Raw genomic sequence first — 17802 nt, forward strand, 5'->3', positions numbered from 1 at the left:
GACAAAAAATACAATTTTTAATTATCAGAGGGAATATTCCTTAAAAATATGGCCTTTTGTTTTCAATAAGCACTTGAAAATCCAGAAAAAAACACTAATCTACCAATGGCATTTATTAGGAAAGTACTTGTGGTGTTCAAATACCACATAATTCCAATACAAAAAAAATCCTTTTGAGAAATGTACCTTAAGTAATTTAATAAACACAGAAATGTCCTTCCAGAGCTAGTTTGTTTTGCAACCTGATTCGTAGAAATCAACTATTTGGGTCTTCCTTGTTTTCTAAGAATACCATAATGAAATTATTGATAGACTCGGGACACACAACTGGAGGTGAGATTTATGCTCTGTGCTTTTAGTAGTCAATACTGATTTTAATTTCTATTTGCTTTTTTTGAATTGTGATTTTAATGGAACAATATTTATGATGTAGGCTTATTGTGAATTTCCTTTTTGAAACTACTCTTTTTCGAAGTTTTTTAAACACCTTTTTTCCGCTTTATTTCCACTCAGCTATCTATTTTGTCAAGTAGTTGGTGAACATAACATCAATTACTGATCTAGGTATCTATTACTATAAAAGGAAAGTAAACCTTCTACTCTCACTTGACGTTTAAGTTCAAACCTGTACTCAATAATTTTGCACTTAGAACCAAAGTCAAATATGCTTATATTTGTCCTTTATATTGTATTATGACACATAATGATATTTATGTCTCATTATTTATATATGTGAATACAATTATAAAATTATACATACTTAATTATAATGATATTTATGTGTCATAACTATAATTTATGCCTCTCAGTATTTTAGGATGCATTTACATTACATGCTTAGTATTGGTGTAATGCAGTTTCCACTTGATGCCCTGAATACTGATGCTAACCAGAATTAAATAAAATAAAGAATGAAGGCCTAACGTAATTATGAATTGAGACTTTTTGGAGTAAGGCATTTCAGTTTTCATGTGTCCAGCAACAGATTTAGACCTTTGTAATCAGAACCTCCTGGTCTGAACTGGCACCATAACCAGTAGCGATCGGTAATGAAATACAACCCCATTCCCCTTTATTGAAGTATAAATGTTCGCAAAACGACAATCACACTTGGTCACCTTTCGGTTCAGATTCTGTCAGTTCCTTCTCAGTTGTTATTCGTGATCATTATGAATATGTTTTGATTTTAGAACACTTGCAGAATGTACTATCGAACCTCAAACGGGCAAGAAATGTCCATTGTCGCTAGGTTTTTATTGTCATTGGCCATGTATGTTACGAGTGAAGATACCGATATTGTTATATTGGGGAGAAAAAGCACAATGTGACTGAAGTGAAATAAACACCAGCTGAGCCTAACGGTGAAGTTTCTTCTTCTACTGTTATTAGACAGGTTTTTGCAACAATTTCAATCGCGCAGCTATCTCGCGAGAGCTGGCGCACTGCCTCCCTCCCTTTGATTGACAACCAAGATGTCGGTGGAGAAAGAGCTCCCCGGTGCAAGCTGCTGGGAACGGCGACAAAAAACACCTGCAGCAGTAGCGCGCAGCTCTTCATAGCATCAGCAGCACAAGCTGCTTTCTAGAGCAAGGCCACTGTCTCCAGTTCAAGTCTACCAGCCACATGGAGCCAATTTGAAACATTTCTTCAATTCATTCAAGATTTATTATTCAACCTTGCTGCTCTATAATAAAATATTTTTTCTTAATTTCAATCGATTTCCAGCCATGGATGAAGACAATACGGCAAAGAGCGAAGAACAGCAGCTAACTTTGCAGAAAGCATTACAGCAATGTGAATTGGTCCAAAATATGATAGACATCAGCATCTCCAGTCTGGAAGGGTTAAGGACTAAATGTGCCACATCAAATGACCTCACGCAAAAAGAAATAAGAACACTGGAGGTAAGGAAAATAACGATAACAATGAAGTGGAATATTCCCCCCTTCTCCTCCCCACAGCTCGTGTCCGCATTGAATTTTAAATAAAATGATGTAAGCTTGTTATCTAAAGAAGGCTGACTGCGGGCTAGGTGACTGCTGTATTTTGTTTATATACAATGGTGTTGTGTGCAGTGATATAAATTAAGGAGCTGCAGCAGAATGAAGCGAGTCTGCGCATTCTGCAGGTGGTGGAAAGGTGGCGGGGTCTGTGTTAAAAATGTTGGGAATATGTACTTACGCTTATTTGAAAATAACTGAATACATGGCATTTCGAGAAATCCTGAGATGCACGTTTCGTATCGATGGCTCTTGATAATGATGTGATACCAGCTAATAATAAAGGCGCTGATTTAAGCGACTTTACACCAATTATCTCCGTGCGGCTCAATATAAATTGAATTATATGTAAGATATTCGTGAGGTCCTATCATTAATGGATAGAGATGTTAGCTGCCTGATGTCTTTCCTTGTCTAACACAGATCCTGTCTGGGACCAGTCACACTAATGTGCGTCCGTAGGTGGGGTATTTTTCTGTTCTTAAACTTCACAGGGATTCAAATGACTGCGCTGTTAAAGTGTAACTTATTTCTGTACTGTGCTTCTGAATCATTATGGTCAGTTCGAGCTTATACTTGTTATAAGTTCTGAACTGAAATGCCTCAAAATTCTCATATTAAAAATACACGATTTTCATTCTAAAGAACGAGTGTCTTGATTAACTTTAGGCTCCCTACAAATGATTATTTTCGAAACACAGACTTACAAGTAGTACTTGGAATTGAAAGTAACATTTATTTTCAAGCCAGCGTATTGATGTTCTCACTGCATTGTTCTAGTTTAATTTTGGGGACTACATATAATATTGCAGATTGCATGTTTCTGAAGGCTGCACCAAATGTTTGACGCGGATTGCTTTACAATATTTCCAGCAGTACTATATTTCTGAGCGCTGTATGATTCCACATACAGTATCCTTGGGCGCATTGTCATCCTGGAGAAAGGCACATGATAGCAACAGAGCAACATTTGTTTAATCTGCACAGTAGAGATACATATAATCCCGGAAAATACATCAATATATTGTCTGGATGTTGAAGTTTATCGAGGTATGCAGAGGTTAACACGGCGCCTGGCTCCTCGTTTGACTGGCGACACCTACTGTTCGCCCTGAATCCTGAAGAAACTGCAAAAAACGCTCAGCTTCTGGGCAAAATCGTCCAAATGAAATCCTGAACCGCGCGGCATGATTTGAATTCAATTTCATTCGAATAATCTACAAAATTAACTAACTCGGAACGAACCTGCGGAAGGCAATCGGCATTAATTGGCTTGAACTATTCCTGTTAGATTTCTTTTCTGCAGGACGGGAACACGAGTGACCAGAAATTGATAACTTGTTTCATACCTTAAAGCTAAAGAACGATTTTGCTGATTGATAAATTCATATACTTCAGGCATTCCAAACCAAACAGAAAAGCAATTTTTCCTCGCTACGTTTCGTAGAAAAAAAATCTTTTTTTACTTGGATTTATTATCTTAAAACTGTTTTTGAAAACTAATCTTGTCATTGAATCACTCATTAATCTTCAATTGTGATAGTGTTGTATTAATATACATACATACATACGCTAGAATCTTCTTTATATTTTAGAAGACTGTTACTGATGAAGGATGCTTTGTTGGACTATTGTTAATGAGCTGTTAAGCTTGGGGTAGCTTTGAAACTGTCATTTTTCGCTAAACAGTCGGCCATCATTTTCTTTCCATTTTTCGTCACGAGTTGCAGAAACGGTGAGAAAGTTCAGGAATTAATGGTTGTTGACTTAAAACGGGGAGTGTGTCGCAATTTTCCATATGCAAATTAATTAAAACATTTGCTGCCAGTTACTTCGAATCTCGACTGTTAGAGCGTTCCCTTAAGGGTTGAATGTGTAATAAAGTGTGGTTAGAAGCAGGTTGTGTTGCCTACGTTTTTAAAAAACTTTGTAACCTAAGTTAATGAGGCCAGGTCCTGTCACAGTTCGAATGGTATACAATATTTAAAGAATGTCAAAGTGCAATAGTATTGATGCACTTACTAGAGAGCCATTCTTCTGTAAATTAGCATAATAGTCCGACTTCAGAGCTTTAAATGTTGCCAGAATTTTAAGATATTTTAAGAACGTTGCTTTGTACCAGTCTAAGATTTCCTGTGTCTGGTGTAAAATTGGACCAAAATGGCTAATTTCATGCGGTTTGCATGGCCACATTGAATTAACTTAAACAAAATATCACTATTTTCATGGATAGATGGATTGAAGATCAAAATTATAATGGCATTGTGTGTTAGGGTGACAATTCATTGTGCCCCAAAGTAATAAGCTATGAGTACCTAGCTGTGACTTTGCAGTTATCTCCAAAGTCGGAGATAGGAATGACCCTGGTTAATTCTATTATTTATTTAAACAAGGGATGTAGTGGAATCCATGCTTTTGTCATGCTTGGTTATTTCAACAGTATTGCAACTTTTGCAGCTCTTTCCTTTAGACTTTTCTCTGCCTGGTTGATGCTCGGCAAACACAATGCTGGAAAAATAAATCTTTTTATTTAGAGCTTCCATCTCACTGAGGAAGCTTTATGCTGACTCATGTCCAAAATCCTACACTTTAAAAGGTCTGCTGACATTTTGACAACTGTCAAATTCCACCACAACAGTTGAGACAATCTCCAACATTCTGAAGCAACCAACATTATTTCAAATAAAATAGCCGATGACAGACACTAAACAAAAAGTTACTACACCCTATCTCCCAATATTAATAGATGCTTTTTAAAATTTCTGAGTCTAGACCCTCATTAAAAAGCCCTTCTTCTTTTGAGACATGCCCTATCTGTGCATAAAGCTTTGTTAAAAATCTGCTCATTACTTTTTGAAACTAACAACAGGGATCAAAACATTGTCTTTTCCCACCTTCTGTGGTGGTAAGTTATATACATAGAATCTTGTTGGCAAACTGGGAACAGATTGTCTGCCCACCCCTTTATGTGATACAGTAAGATTAAAAAAAATGAGATGAGTAGCTAAACAAAAATTAATTTGATTGTACAGAACTTGAGGACTTGATAAATATTTTGTTGTTGTTTCAGAGTGGCTCTGTGGTTAGCACTGTTGCATCACAGCACCAGCTACCTTGGTTCAATTGTAGCCCTGGATGACTCTGTGGAGTTTGCATGTTTTCTCTACCTGTTTGAGTTTCCTCTAGGTGCTCTGGCTTCCTCCACAGTTAAGGATGCGCAGGTTAGGTAGATTGGCTATGCTAAATTGCACACACTGTCAAGGGATGTGTAGGGATATGTAGATTAGCCATGGTTAATATGGGAAGAGGGTAGGGGACTTGGACTGGGTCTGCGTGAGATACTTTTTGAAGGGTCGGTGCAGACTCAATGGGATGAATGGCCTGCTTCTGCACTGTAGGGATTCTGTGATTAAACTTGCACTTATTAGGACAATTTACCTGAACCCCCATAAAGGAGAAATTGACATTTACACTGCATGAGAGGAGGGTGCTGCTTGATTGGCAAATGGACTTTGATGGGTAAACATGTTGCCATGGAGAATGCAGCATTTAATGTTAACTTGCTGTTAGCTACCAGTGTTTGTTCACATTTCAATAAAATAACACGCAAAGACCTGTGGATGCTGGAGGTCTGAAAGAAAGACGAATTGGTCATGAAACTCAGCAGGTCTGGTAGAATCTGTTGGAAGCAAGCAGAGTTAACTTTTTGCACCCGGTGACTCTGAGCCAGACCTGCTGAATTTATGTTTTTGTTTACATTTCAACCTGGCAAGTTAATTCTGATTGTAATAATTTGTAATTTGTTTGACCCTGGGGATTTGATACATATTTGTGAATTTGTAATATGGTCCTTTTATTTCTTTAGGTAAGTTCAAAACAGCATTCGTATACAACTTATTCCAAAATTAGTGACACTGATTTTCAGGCCTCATAAAAAAAAGTGCAAAAAAGTGCCTGAGCATTGTTCTTCTCTCCCCCTCACCACATGGTATGCTATGAGTTCTAAGAATAAAACCATTCAGTCTCATAAACATCACAAATGTGAGCTATGTCCATCTTTAAAACAATCCATCTCCTGATTTTATCATCTAAATTATGTGACTTGTTGATTTCAAAGTGTGTGAATCATTCTTAATTAGCCACCTCTATTCACAACTGGATGTGTCAGATTTTAAGTGTTTTGACCTGATCTCTAAGTCTTGATCACCAGGATCAGCCTCCTGCCTGCTGCATTCACTGTTTAACACACATGTATTCATGTACTTTAGTTTTATTGAATCGCCAAGTCTTTTGCACTGTCCCCAGTATATTTGTTCCCAAAAAGCTCCTCTTCATTCCTCCATGTTACATTCTTTGACTCAATCACAGTCTCTGGGCACATCCTGTCTCAGTGGCAGGTCAGATCCTGCAGAGGTGGCTGTTAATAGCACCAGATCAAACACGGGCAAGGAAACTTCCTGTTGACTACGATCTACCAATCCTCTTTCAACTAACATATCAGTACCCTTGAATGTCATTTGGAAGAAGTTTTAAGGCTAGCAATGGCATAGAATTTATTCTGGGCAAGAGAATTGAATGGGTGAATTAAGAAAGGATTCTGCGTAATCTAAGATAGAGGACGGGGAAAACATTGTGGCTGTAAGAGCTGCTCCATTTTTTTTTGAGGTATGTTAAGTGTTGAAGATGATTTCCTTGAATTCCAGGAGCAGCAATTACCGTTTTATATGCTGTTGTATTGTTTTAGAAGTTTTAGGAAAATAGATCAAAAGAACGGCACTTTTAAAAGGAGGAAGACAGACAAAAGGTAGGGTCCACACGGTCAGAGAGGGAGATGGAGAAAGAAATCTACACTGTTAACTGACACAGTAGTGAATCTGCAGTTACTGCCTTTGCTGTTTGAGTTCATGTATCTCTGGATATCGGAGTGCATTGAGGAAAAATGAACAAACAGCGAAATTTACAGCTGACCTTGGAACCTGTGTGGGAGACCTCACAGCACAGGATCAGATAAGTGCATAGTTTTTAGTCGTAACCTTGCTGTAAGTCTACAGTAGTGAGTAGAGTGGGTTCTTTCTTGATTATTTGTTTTATTGAGATCTGTCTCTTGATTAAATGTTAAAAAATACACCATAGATACAAAGTTAGCCTAATTTTTTAAGCAAAAAGATGTTATTTTCTGGGTCTGTGAATTATGAAGGAGTAAAGATGGGCTTTTGTAGAATGTTATGCTCTTCTTGTTGAATGTGGGAGTTGAGGGAGAGTTTCCGTGATACTGATGACTGTGTCTGCAGGAAGTGTCTTTGGTTGCAAGTCCTATCAGATCACATAGAACGATTTGAGTGACAGTAAGAGGTAGTAAGGAATTTACAAGAGGTAGGGCGTGTGATGGATGGCAGTTATTGGAAGGGAGAAATGCCGCAGATATAGTCCGATAGATGGGTTAAATCCAGGAAAGGTAGGATGGGGAGACAGGTAGTGCAGGAATCATCTGTGGCTATCTCCATTGCAAACAAATATGCTGTTTTGGAAAATATAGGGGGTGATGGACTCTCAGGGAATGCATCACAAACAGCCAAGTTTCTGGTATTGAGACTGGCTCAAATGTAATGATGTCGGGTTCCAAGTGATCGATTGTGATAGGGGTCTCTCTAGTCAGAGGCACAGACAGACGTTTCTGCAGCCAGCAATGAAAAATCACAATGGTGTATTGCCTCCCTAGTGTCAGGATCAAAGATATCTCAGGGAGGCTGCAGACTCTTCTCAAAGGTGAGAGGGACCAGCAGGAGGTCATTGTACACATTGGAACTAATGACATAGGAAGGGAAAAAGATGAGATTCTGAAAGGCAAAGATAGAAAGTAAGGCAGAAACTTAAAAAGGAGGTCCTTGGGGGTATTAATATCTGCTATGAGTTGGTGCATGTAAGAGGATACAGCAGATGAATGTATAGCTGAGAAGCTGGTTCAGGGGAGAAGGGTTCACATTTTTGGATCATTGGAATCTCCTCTGGGTAGAAGTGACCTGTGCAGGAAGGATGGATAGCACCTGAATTGGAAGGGGACAAATATTCTGGCAGGGAGATTTGTGGGAGCTGCTTGGGAGCATTTAAACTGGGAGAGTGGGAGGAAGGGAAATAGTGTAGTGAGGAAAGAGATCAATTTGAGACTGGTACAGTTGGAAATAGGAGCAAGTCAAACAGTCAGGGCAGGGAGGAACAAAGCAGAGAACAAGGTAAGACTGATAAATTAAACTGCATTTACTTCAATGCAAGAGGCCTAACAGGGAAGGCAGATGAACTCAGGGCATAATGAGGAACATGGGACTGGGATATCATACCAGTTACAGAAACATGGATCAGGGATGGACAGGACTGGCAACTTAATGTTCCAGGATACAAATGCTATAGAAAGGAAAGAAAGGGTGGGGGGTGGGGAGGAGCAAGAGATGAGGGGGAGTGGCATTTTTCATAAGGGATAGCATTACTGCTGTACTTCGGGAGGGAATTCCTGGGAATTCATCCAGGGAAGTTATTTGGGTGGAATTGAGAAATAAGAAAGGTATGATTACCTTGTTGGGATTGTAATATACACCCCCTAATAGTCAGCAGGAAATTTCTAAGGCCATTTCAGTTATCTGTAAGAATAATAGGGTGGTTATGGTAGGGGGTTTTTAACTTTCCAAACATAGACTGAGACTGCCATAGTGTTAAGGGTTTAGATGGAGAGGAATTTATTAAGTGTGTACAAGAAAATTTTCTGACTCACTATGTGGATGTACCAAGGTGCAAACCTTGAATTAGTCTTGGGAAATAAGTCAGGGCAGGTGACTGAGGTGTCAGTGGGGGAGCACTTTGGGGCCAGCAACCACAATCCTATTAGTTTTAAAGTAGTGATGGAGAAGAATAGACCGGATCTAAAAGTTGAAGTTCTAACTTGGAGGAAGGCTAATTTTGACAGTATTAGGCAAAAACTTTTAAAGGTTGGTTAGGGCTAGATGTTCACAGGTAAAAGGATAGATGGAAAATGGGAAGCCTTCAAAAATGAGATAACAAGAGTCCAGAGAAAGTATATTCCTGTCAGGGTGAAAGGAAAGGCTGGTAGGTGTAGGGAATGCTGGATGACTAAAGAAATGGAGATTTTAGTTATGAAAAAGAAGGAAACATATGTTAGGTGTAGACAGGATAGATCGAATGAATCCTTAGAGTATAAAAGCAGTAGGAGTATAATTAAGAGGGAAATCAGAAGAGCAAAAAGAGGACGTGAGATAGCTTTGGCAAGCAAACTTAAGAAGAGTCCAAAGAGATTTTACAAATACATTAAGGACGAAAGAGTAACTAGGGAGAGAATAGGGCTCCTCAAAGATCAGCAAGGCAGCCTATGTGTGGAGAAGCAGGAGATGGGGGAGATACTAAACGAGTATTTTGCATCAGTGTTTACTGTGGAGAAGTAAATAGATGATGACATCTTGAAAAATGTCCATATTACAGAGGGGGAAGTGCTGGGGGGGGGTGTGTGGCCAGGTAGCGGGGAGTGGGCCGCGGGGGGGGTGGCCGGGGGTTGGGGGGGGGGGGGGGGAGTTCAGTTATAGAAAACCTGACATACAGGAAGAGGTATGGGTGAAAAACTCAGGTGAGGGTATTAAAGTCTCCAACACAGACAGGGGTCAGCGTGGTGGCTCGGGGGTCACTGTGGTTCAGTGGTTAACACAGCTGCCTCCCAGCGCCAGGGACCTGGGGACTGTGTGGAGATTGCACATTCTCTCCTGTGGTTTCCTCCGGGTGCTCCGGTTTCCTCCCCTAATCCAAAAGTGTGCCAAGTCAAGTTATGTTAACTTGCCCATTGTGTTAGATGCATTAGTCAGGGGTAAATATAGGGTAGGGGAATGGGACTGGGTGGGTTACTCTATGGAGGGTCGGTGTGGACTTGTTGGGCCAAATGACCTGTTTCCATATTGTAGGGAATCTGATTTATCAAAACAGGTCAGACTGTTTGGAAAGGGTTAGCAATCAAACTTCAAGCATACTAGACAAATGAATGACAATGAGAAGAGGGATGGTTATTACAAAACTGGAAGTGTTATGTCTGAATGCATGCAGTATAAGGAATAAGGTAAATGAGCTTGTGGCACAGATCAAAATTGGCAGGTATGATGTGGTGAGCATCTTGGAGACCTGGCTGCAAGGGGTTCAGGATTGAAAGCTGAATATTCAAGGATATATGTCCTATCAAAAAGATAGGCAGGTGGGCAGTGGGTGGGGTTGCCTTATTAGGAAGAAATGAAATTAAATCAATAGTAAGAAACAAAGTAGGGTCAGATGGTTAGCATCCATGTGGGTAGAATTGAGGAACAGCAAAAGTAAAAAATCCATAGTTGGAGTTATGTACAGGTCTCCAAATGGTAGTCAGGAATTAGGGCGCAAGACACGCCAGGTTATAGAAAAGATGTGTAGGAAACACAAAGTTACAGTAATCATGGGGGATTTCAATATGCAGGTGGACTGGGAAAATTAGGTTGGTAGTGGATTTCAAGAAAAGGAAATTGTGAAATGTCTATGAGATGGCTTTTTTGGAGCAACTTGTGGTGGAGCCCACTGTGGAACAGACAATACTGGATTTAGTGTGCACAATGAGGTAGACTTGATAAGGGAGCTTTAAGATATAGGAACCCTTAGGGGCCAGTGATCATAATATGATTGAATTTACGCTGCGATTTGAGAGGGAGAAGATAGAATCAGAGGTAACAGTATTACAGCTGAATAAAGTCTTCGAGTGAAAAGTGAGGTCTGCAGATGCTGGAGATTAGAGCTGAAAATGTGTTGCTGGTTAAAGCACAGCAGGTCAGGCAGCATCCAAGGAACAGGAAATTCGACATTTCGGGCATAAGTCCTGATGAAGGGCTTATGCCCGAAACGTCGAATTTCCTGTTCCTTGGATGCTGCCTGACCTGCTGCGCTTTAACCAGCAACACATTTACAGCTGAATAAAGACAACTAGACAGAGGCATGAGGGAGGAGCTAGGTAGGATTGACTGGGAGACGAACCAAGCAAGAAATACAGTGGAGTAGCAATGGCAGGTGTTTCTGGGATTAATTCAGGAGACAAAAGAAGTATGGTACCAGGAGGATGAGGCAACCATGGCCGACTGAATATAATGTGACAAAGGACCGTGGGAACCAGAGGATTGGGAAGTTTAAAAAGACCAACAGAGGGCAATAAAAAAAGAAATAAGGAAGGAGAAGATTAAATATGAGTGTAAGGTCACCAGTAATATAAAGGAAGACTAAGAGTTTCTTTAGATATACAGAGGAACCTCGATTATCCGGCATTCATTTAACCGAATTTTGTATTGTCAGAACAAGATCGCAAGATCCCGATGCTTGGCTAACTATGTTATCTGGCATTCAATTAACCGAACAAAATACTTTCCACCAGTGTCCTTCGGATAATCGAGGTTCCTCTGTATAAAGGGGTCTGGGTCTAAATTTAATAGACTTTAAAAGGATGAGGAGGTCTCTAATAGAAACTTCTATAATACTGAATGGCCTGGACAGAGTGGATATTGTGAAGATGTTTCCATTGGTAGGAGAGAATAGGGCAAGAAGGCACATCCTTAGAGTAAAGAGAAGACTTTTTAGAACAGAAATAAGGAGAAGCTCCATCAGCCAGAGAGTGCTGAATCAATGGAATTCACTGCTACAGAAAGCTGTGGGGGCAGGTCAGCGAATATATTTAAGACGGAGATGGATAAGTTCTTGATTGTCAAGGAGATCAAGGGATACAGGGAGAAAGTGAGAATGGGGTTGAGAAACGTATCAGCCATGATTGAATGGCAGAGCAGACCAGATGGGCTGAATGGCTTAATTTCTGCTTCTATGTGTAATGGTCTAAGAAGTTGTTGATATTTTTAAAATAATACCTCTACTATCTGAGGCAATGTGGAAGAGCACTATATTATTCAGCAGAGCATTGGTCAAGATTTGTGGAGATCTGTTGAAAGGTATGCAATCTCACCTTAATATCTGTTTTGCCTTTGCCAGAACAGCCGAGGAAAAACATGAAAGGTGACCAGCCCCTTTCTGACTGGAGATCTGTAATCAACTCATCCAGTTAAGTTAACAATAAATACAAGCTCAATTTCTCATTTTACAACAATACCCAGTCCTTCTTTCTGTCACTGATCATCACAGTGACCATTTGGCCACATACAATAATTAAAGTCACCAGAAGATAAACATTCCAAATTAAATCTGTAAATCAAACCATGTCATAATGCATATTAAGTTAACTAATCACCCTGATGTGTTTATTTAGTGCCTGTCTACCCTATGTTATTGTCTGGTCTTCTGCTAGGTGCCATCCTATTTGCTGTAAAGTATGCTGTTCTTTAGAGGGGGAGACTCAGATGGTCTTGTAGGTCACCTTGGAACAGATCTGAGTATAAAAGCTCTACATGAACATCTGCAGCAGTCTGGACCTGCTGACTGGAGAAGCAATAACAAGGACAGTAGTGAAATGACAATGGCAGTTGGGTGAGTGCTGTCAACCTGGGAAGAACAACTCTGCGGCACCATTGTCACTCGTTCCAATGACACTCAAGCTGTCATGTTAGTTTGGTGACAGATTGCTGGACAGCTACAAACCCCTTTGAGCACTGTTATCCACAGCTTTGTTGGCTGCAGCCTGAGCATTTGTGGCAGAAAACTGAGTTTTCGTGAGAGCAGTTTGAGTTTATGTGGCAGCGTGCCAGAGCACATGGTCGCCCATGAGAGCAATATAAACACCACAAGGTGAGGGAACAAGTTGAAATTAAGAGGTACATTCTTGTGCTGTAAGTAGTTTTTGAATCACATGAAATTGTGGCATTGGGGGAAGTGGAATTTGAGAAGGAGGTGTCAACATGAGAATACAATCAGCTTCAATGTTTTAAGCCCTGGTTTTGGCCACAATTGAAGTCATAGCCACTCCACTGATGGAGAGGTTCATCTTCTCCATTTAGTAAGAATGTTTGCTGTGGTTATCTCCAAGAAAATTCTGTCAGTGAGTTTAGTACAATGTTTTTGGTGATGTTGTTATGGATCAGATTAAACCCCCTGCAAATATATCAAGGAAATAGCCTAGACCCTAACTTTTATCTTATTTAAAGGCTGTGTTCCAGATGTGAATTGATTGGTCAAATCAGTCAGCTTTAAGCAAAGCTCATTTTATTCTTGTCCTGACTTAAAATACGAACAAAATAAAGAAGAACTGGTATAACTTTAATCTGTTGGAAAATTTAACAGAATAATAGATGATTTAACTACTAAATAGCGACTGTTCAAAAATAGTAACATCTAATAAACACAGGTTTGGCAAAGGCAAAATCAGTAAAACAGAATATTTCGCGTGTGATTCTAGCTGTAGAGAGAGAGAGAACTCCAGCTTTCTAGCTGTGGCTGAGAGAGATGTAACAGCTTTCACAGTCATCGTCAAACCCCAACAACTACTGAAAGCTAAACTAAAACCGTGGCTCTGTGGGAGTCTGACTCCATGCTGTTTCTATTGTTTCAACTTTATAAAAAAATCTAAGGCCTTACAAACTGTTTATTTTATTGGCTTCAAATGGATTTCTCCACACCTCTCTCAAAATCAAACAGGACAAAATACACCTCTTAAAGCAGAGTATTGATAAATTGTGGTGTTCAAGATTGGCTGGCAGTGTGTACCAGCTGTAAGATGCAGGGATGAAGCTTGCAGTAAAATATGTGAAGTTAAGATGAAGTTGTGATTATTATATTTGAAAGATTATTGACAGTAATTGTCAATAAGAGTGTGGTGCATCAATGGGCTTGCTTCCTCACTAGACCCTGGTTGAGGAGCTGGCCAAATCTTGCAAGGTCTAGGGAAGCAGATCGAGGAAAAATATCAAAGAGAAGCTGGCTTCTGTATCTGCTATGCTGCAAGACCTGGGGAAAAAAGACTGACGAACTCTAGCACCGGGCTGCAGGGGTAGAGGCAGAGACTGACTCCTCCAAGAGCTGGTTTGAAAGCCTGGAAATTCAGGTCCTTGGTTTCTTGGATCTGGTACGTGATCTCGAAAACGGGGGCAGAACAGAGAACTGCGCATTATTGGCATACCAGAAGGGTCGGATGGTGAGCGACTGATGGAGTTCTTTGAGAAGTGGTTTCCAGAATTCCTTAATTTGGAGGCTTAGAAGGGAAGGATAACAATTGAGAAAGCCCACTGGATTGTGGCACGAAAGTTAGGTGCAGATCAGCACCCACACCCTGTCTTGGTAAGGTTCCATCATTATAAAGACTAGCAGAGGGTCATGGAAGCTTCTAGAGCCTGGGGAACGGATTCAAGGGTGTTGGTACGTGGTGGCTCCAGGGTCATGTTCTTTTAAGCCTTCTAGGTGACAGTGGTCCGGAAAAGGAAGTCCCACGATGGCGCCAAGTGGAGATTGGGAGGGTTGGGGATCCTGTATTCTCTAAGGTATTATGTGGTGCTTTGGATCAATCATAATGGATCCATACATTTGTTTGACTCACCTGAGAAAGCGAAGGACCTTTTGGAAATATTGACATAAGTTGAAAGGCCGTATAGACATTGAGGACAGAGCTGTTCGGGTTTGTTCTTCTTTAAAAAGGACTTGGTGGAGACTCCTTTCTGGTAATACATTGCATTAAATGATGTCTGGATGGGATAGAGTATTTATCTTTAATCTCTAAGTTATGTTAAGGGATGGGTCCCATATTTATTTTTAGTTTGCTTGTCTATAGTACTAATCTTGTTCTTAGTGATTTTTTTTTCTACTGGGTTGTTGTCGCATGGTTGGAGTTGAGAGGGCGGTTGGGATGGTTAGTAGGATTGTGGGATGTATAGGCATCCCCTTTGAATGGGGGGGGGGGTAAATTCCTTCAGTCAGTGCCTTTGGTGATTTTTTTTTGTCTTTCTGATTTTGCTGTATATAGTTTTTGTAGATTTGTTGGCTGCAGTTATTTTAGTCTATATAGTTTTTGGGTTTTTTGGATTCTTTTGCATTAAAACTCAGCGATCTGTAGTTCAGGTTCTTCCTCTCTGGAATCTAAATGGTGCTACACAAGATTATGGCTAAGGATGTGTTTTAAGTGGTGCACCTGGAATATTAAGAGGATTCATTCGCCAGTGAAGAGGAAGAAGATACTTTCCAGTCTTAAAAGGGAGAGGGTGGATGTTGCCTTATGACAAGAAACACATCTGGATGATGCGTGGATTTGAAGCTTCAACAGAATGGGTATGACTGGGTTTATTTTTCATCTTTCAATACGACGAGTAGAGGGCTGGCCATTTAGTTAGAAAGAATCTTCCATTTATGTTGTATTAAAGACACACGGGAAATTTGTAATTCTTTAAGTTTTGATACATGAGGAAGATACAGAATCTTGAATGTTTATTGTGCCCCAGCCCACCCACTTAAGTTCTTGACAGATGCACTTTCTAGACTGGTGAACCTTGCATCTCAACATATTATTGTAGGAGGGGATTTCAATTGTCTAATAGACCTTATGGTGGACAGAATGCTCAAAGGCTCTTCGATGTCTTATTTGCGATCTAAACAATGAAGGGATTTGTGTGCTGCATTGGATTTGGTAGATGTTTGGAGGCACCTTCACCCTACTGGCAGGGACTTCACATTCTTTTCGAGCCCACATAAATTCCATACCAAGATTAATCTTTTTCTGACCCCTGCAGCACATCTGGGCTTGCTGACGTCATGTACAATTGGCAATATCACTATTTCCGATCACACCCCAGTGAATTTAATGATTAAGAGTAAGGACATCGTGGTAGGCTTGAGGCATTGGTGACAGAACCTCTTCATCCATAAGGATAGCAAGTTTATTGAATTCTTTTCTACTGAGTTCAGGTTCTTTTTTTAGATATTAATTCGGACATGGCCAGTAGCCCATCCATTCTCTGAGAAACAGCTAAAGCCTATTTTGGGGGTTGGTTATTTCATATTCAGCCAGTATAAGTGGCAGATGGGTGAGCAGCAAAGCTTCTCGAGATGTATCTGAAAGTAGATGAAAAGGCAAATTTGATAGACCCTCACTGGCTAAACTGCAGAAGATCACAGTGCTTCGGTCTACACTGAGCTCCATGCTCACACAGATAACCAACAGGGAGCTTACGTTTGCAAGTCAAAGGTTGTTTGAACATGGGGTTAAGCCAGCCAATTACCTAGCATACTTTGCCAGGAAAAGAAGTGCCCCAAGCCATTACCTCAATCAGGGAAGACACTAGAAATTTAACCTATGCTTCTAAAAGGATTAATGCAGCATTTTGGAAATTTTACTCCGAACTATACCAATCCGAAAGCTGTGTTGGTGGGCAAATGAGGATGGAGTCTTTTTTTTAAGAAGTTGGACCTTCAGAATAAGAGTCTCTCATCACTGCCCCATTGTCAGAGCAAGAGGTGCAGGAGGCTGTGAGACAGCTGTGGAATGGTAAAGTGCTGGGTCTTGATGGGCTCCCCAGCGAGTTCTATAAGGAATTTATAGGTATATTGTCAGGGCTGATGCTTAGTGTGTTTCCTGACTCACATAGTTGTGGCCCCCTCCTACCATCTCTAATTGAGGCGAATATCTCTCTCATTTTTAAAAAAAAACGGAAGGCCCTGGAGGACTGTGCTTTCCATAGGCCCATTTCACTCCTGAATGTTAACTTCAAAATCCTATCTAAGACTCTGGCATTAAGGCTAGAAACTGTACTGCCCTCCATTATTGAAGAGGACCAGATGGGGTTCATAAAAGGTCACAGATTGATGGATAATGTCAGGAGATTACTTAACAAAATCCAAATATGTCAACAGTGATCAGTACAGGGATCAATGATCTCCTTAGATACAGAAAAGGCATTTGACAGGTTTAAGTGGCCATTTTTTAAATATGCTTTAAAGCAGTTTGGCTTGGACGAGACCTTTGTCAGGTGGTTGGAGGTGTTGTATAGTGACCCTCTTGCTGCAGTCCTCACCAATGTTGTGCAGTCAAGCAATTTCAATATTTGTAGGGGCAATTGATAGGGCTGACCCTTATCATCGTTGCTTTTCATATTGGTGATTGAACCACTGGCGGAAGCAATATGTAGGGATCCCAATATAAGCCTCCAGAAGTGGGGATGTTGTCACATAAGTTTGCATTGTATGCGAATGACGTTCTTGTCTTCTTATCAAAACCAACAGTCTCAGTACCACACCTGATACAATGCATCAATCTATTTGGTGGCTTCTTGGGTTATAAGATCAACTTTGTGAAATCAGAGGCCATGTCCATAGTTGGTCTCCGGAGAGTACCTGATCCTGAGGGCAGATCTCAATTCCCCTTTAGATGGTTTCAGGGGGGCTTTCTCTATTTAGGTGTAGTTATTACTTACGGTTTTGAATGGATATTTTAAAACAATTTATCCATTTATTCAATAGAATCAAGTAGGACCTTTGTCGTTGGGAGGCGCTTCCGATCTCTTGGTGGTTAGATTGAATAGCCCTCATTAAGATGAATGTTCTGCCCCATCTGTTGTATGTTATGCAAATGTTTCCTCTGCTTTTTACTAAGCAAATATTTAGAAGACTGAACAGCTGGTTTAGTTATTTTATCTGGTATCGCAAGCAAACCCTAATTAAATTGATCAAATTGCAGTTACCTTAAAGACTGGGAGGAGTGGGCCTCCCAGATATCAAAAACTATCAATTAAACTCATTGCTGTCTTACATGAATAATTGGGCCCAGGGGAACCCTCACTCACTTTGTTTGGACATTGAAGCATCTCAGGCAAGATGCCCCCTTAAT

The 17802-nt window shown here is 40.3% G+C and overlaps 1 protein-coding gene across 1 annotated transcript in view; it reads left to right on the forward strand.

The window, feature by feature from the left end:
- The first annotated feature begins 1727 nt into the window (after window positions 1-1727).
- The window catches only part of ksr2 (kinase suppressor of ras 2), a 434890-nt gene continuing 418815 nt past the window's right edge, over window positions 1728-17802 (forward strand). Inside the window, exon 1 of the mRNA XM_060844153.1 lies at window positions 1728-1904. Within this exon, the coding sequence (XP_060700136.1) occupies window positions 1728-1904 (177 nt within the window). The remainder of the gene's footprint in view (window positions 1905-17802) is intronic.

The sequence above is a fragment of the Hemiscyllium ocellatum genome, chromosome 24 (genome assembly GCF_020745735.1).
Source record: "Hemiscyllium ocellatum isolate sHemOce1 chromosome 24, sHemOce1.pat.X.cur, whole genome shotgun sequence".
Classification (NCBI taxonomy): domain Eukaryota; kingdom Metazoa; phylum Chordata; class Chondrichthyes; order Orectolobiformes; family Hemiscylliidae; genus Hemiscyllium; species Hemiscyllium ocellatum.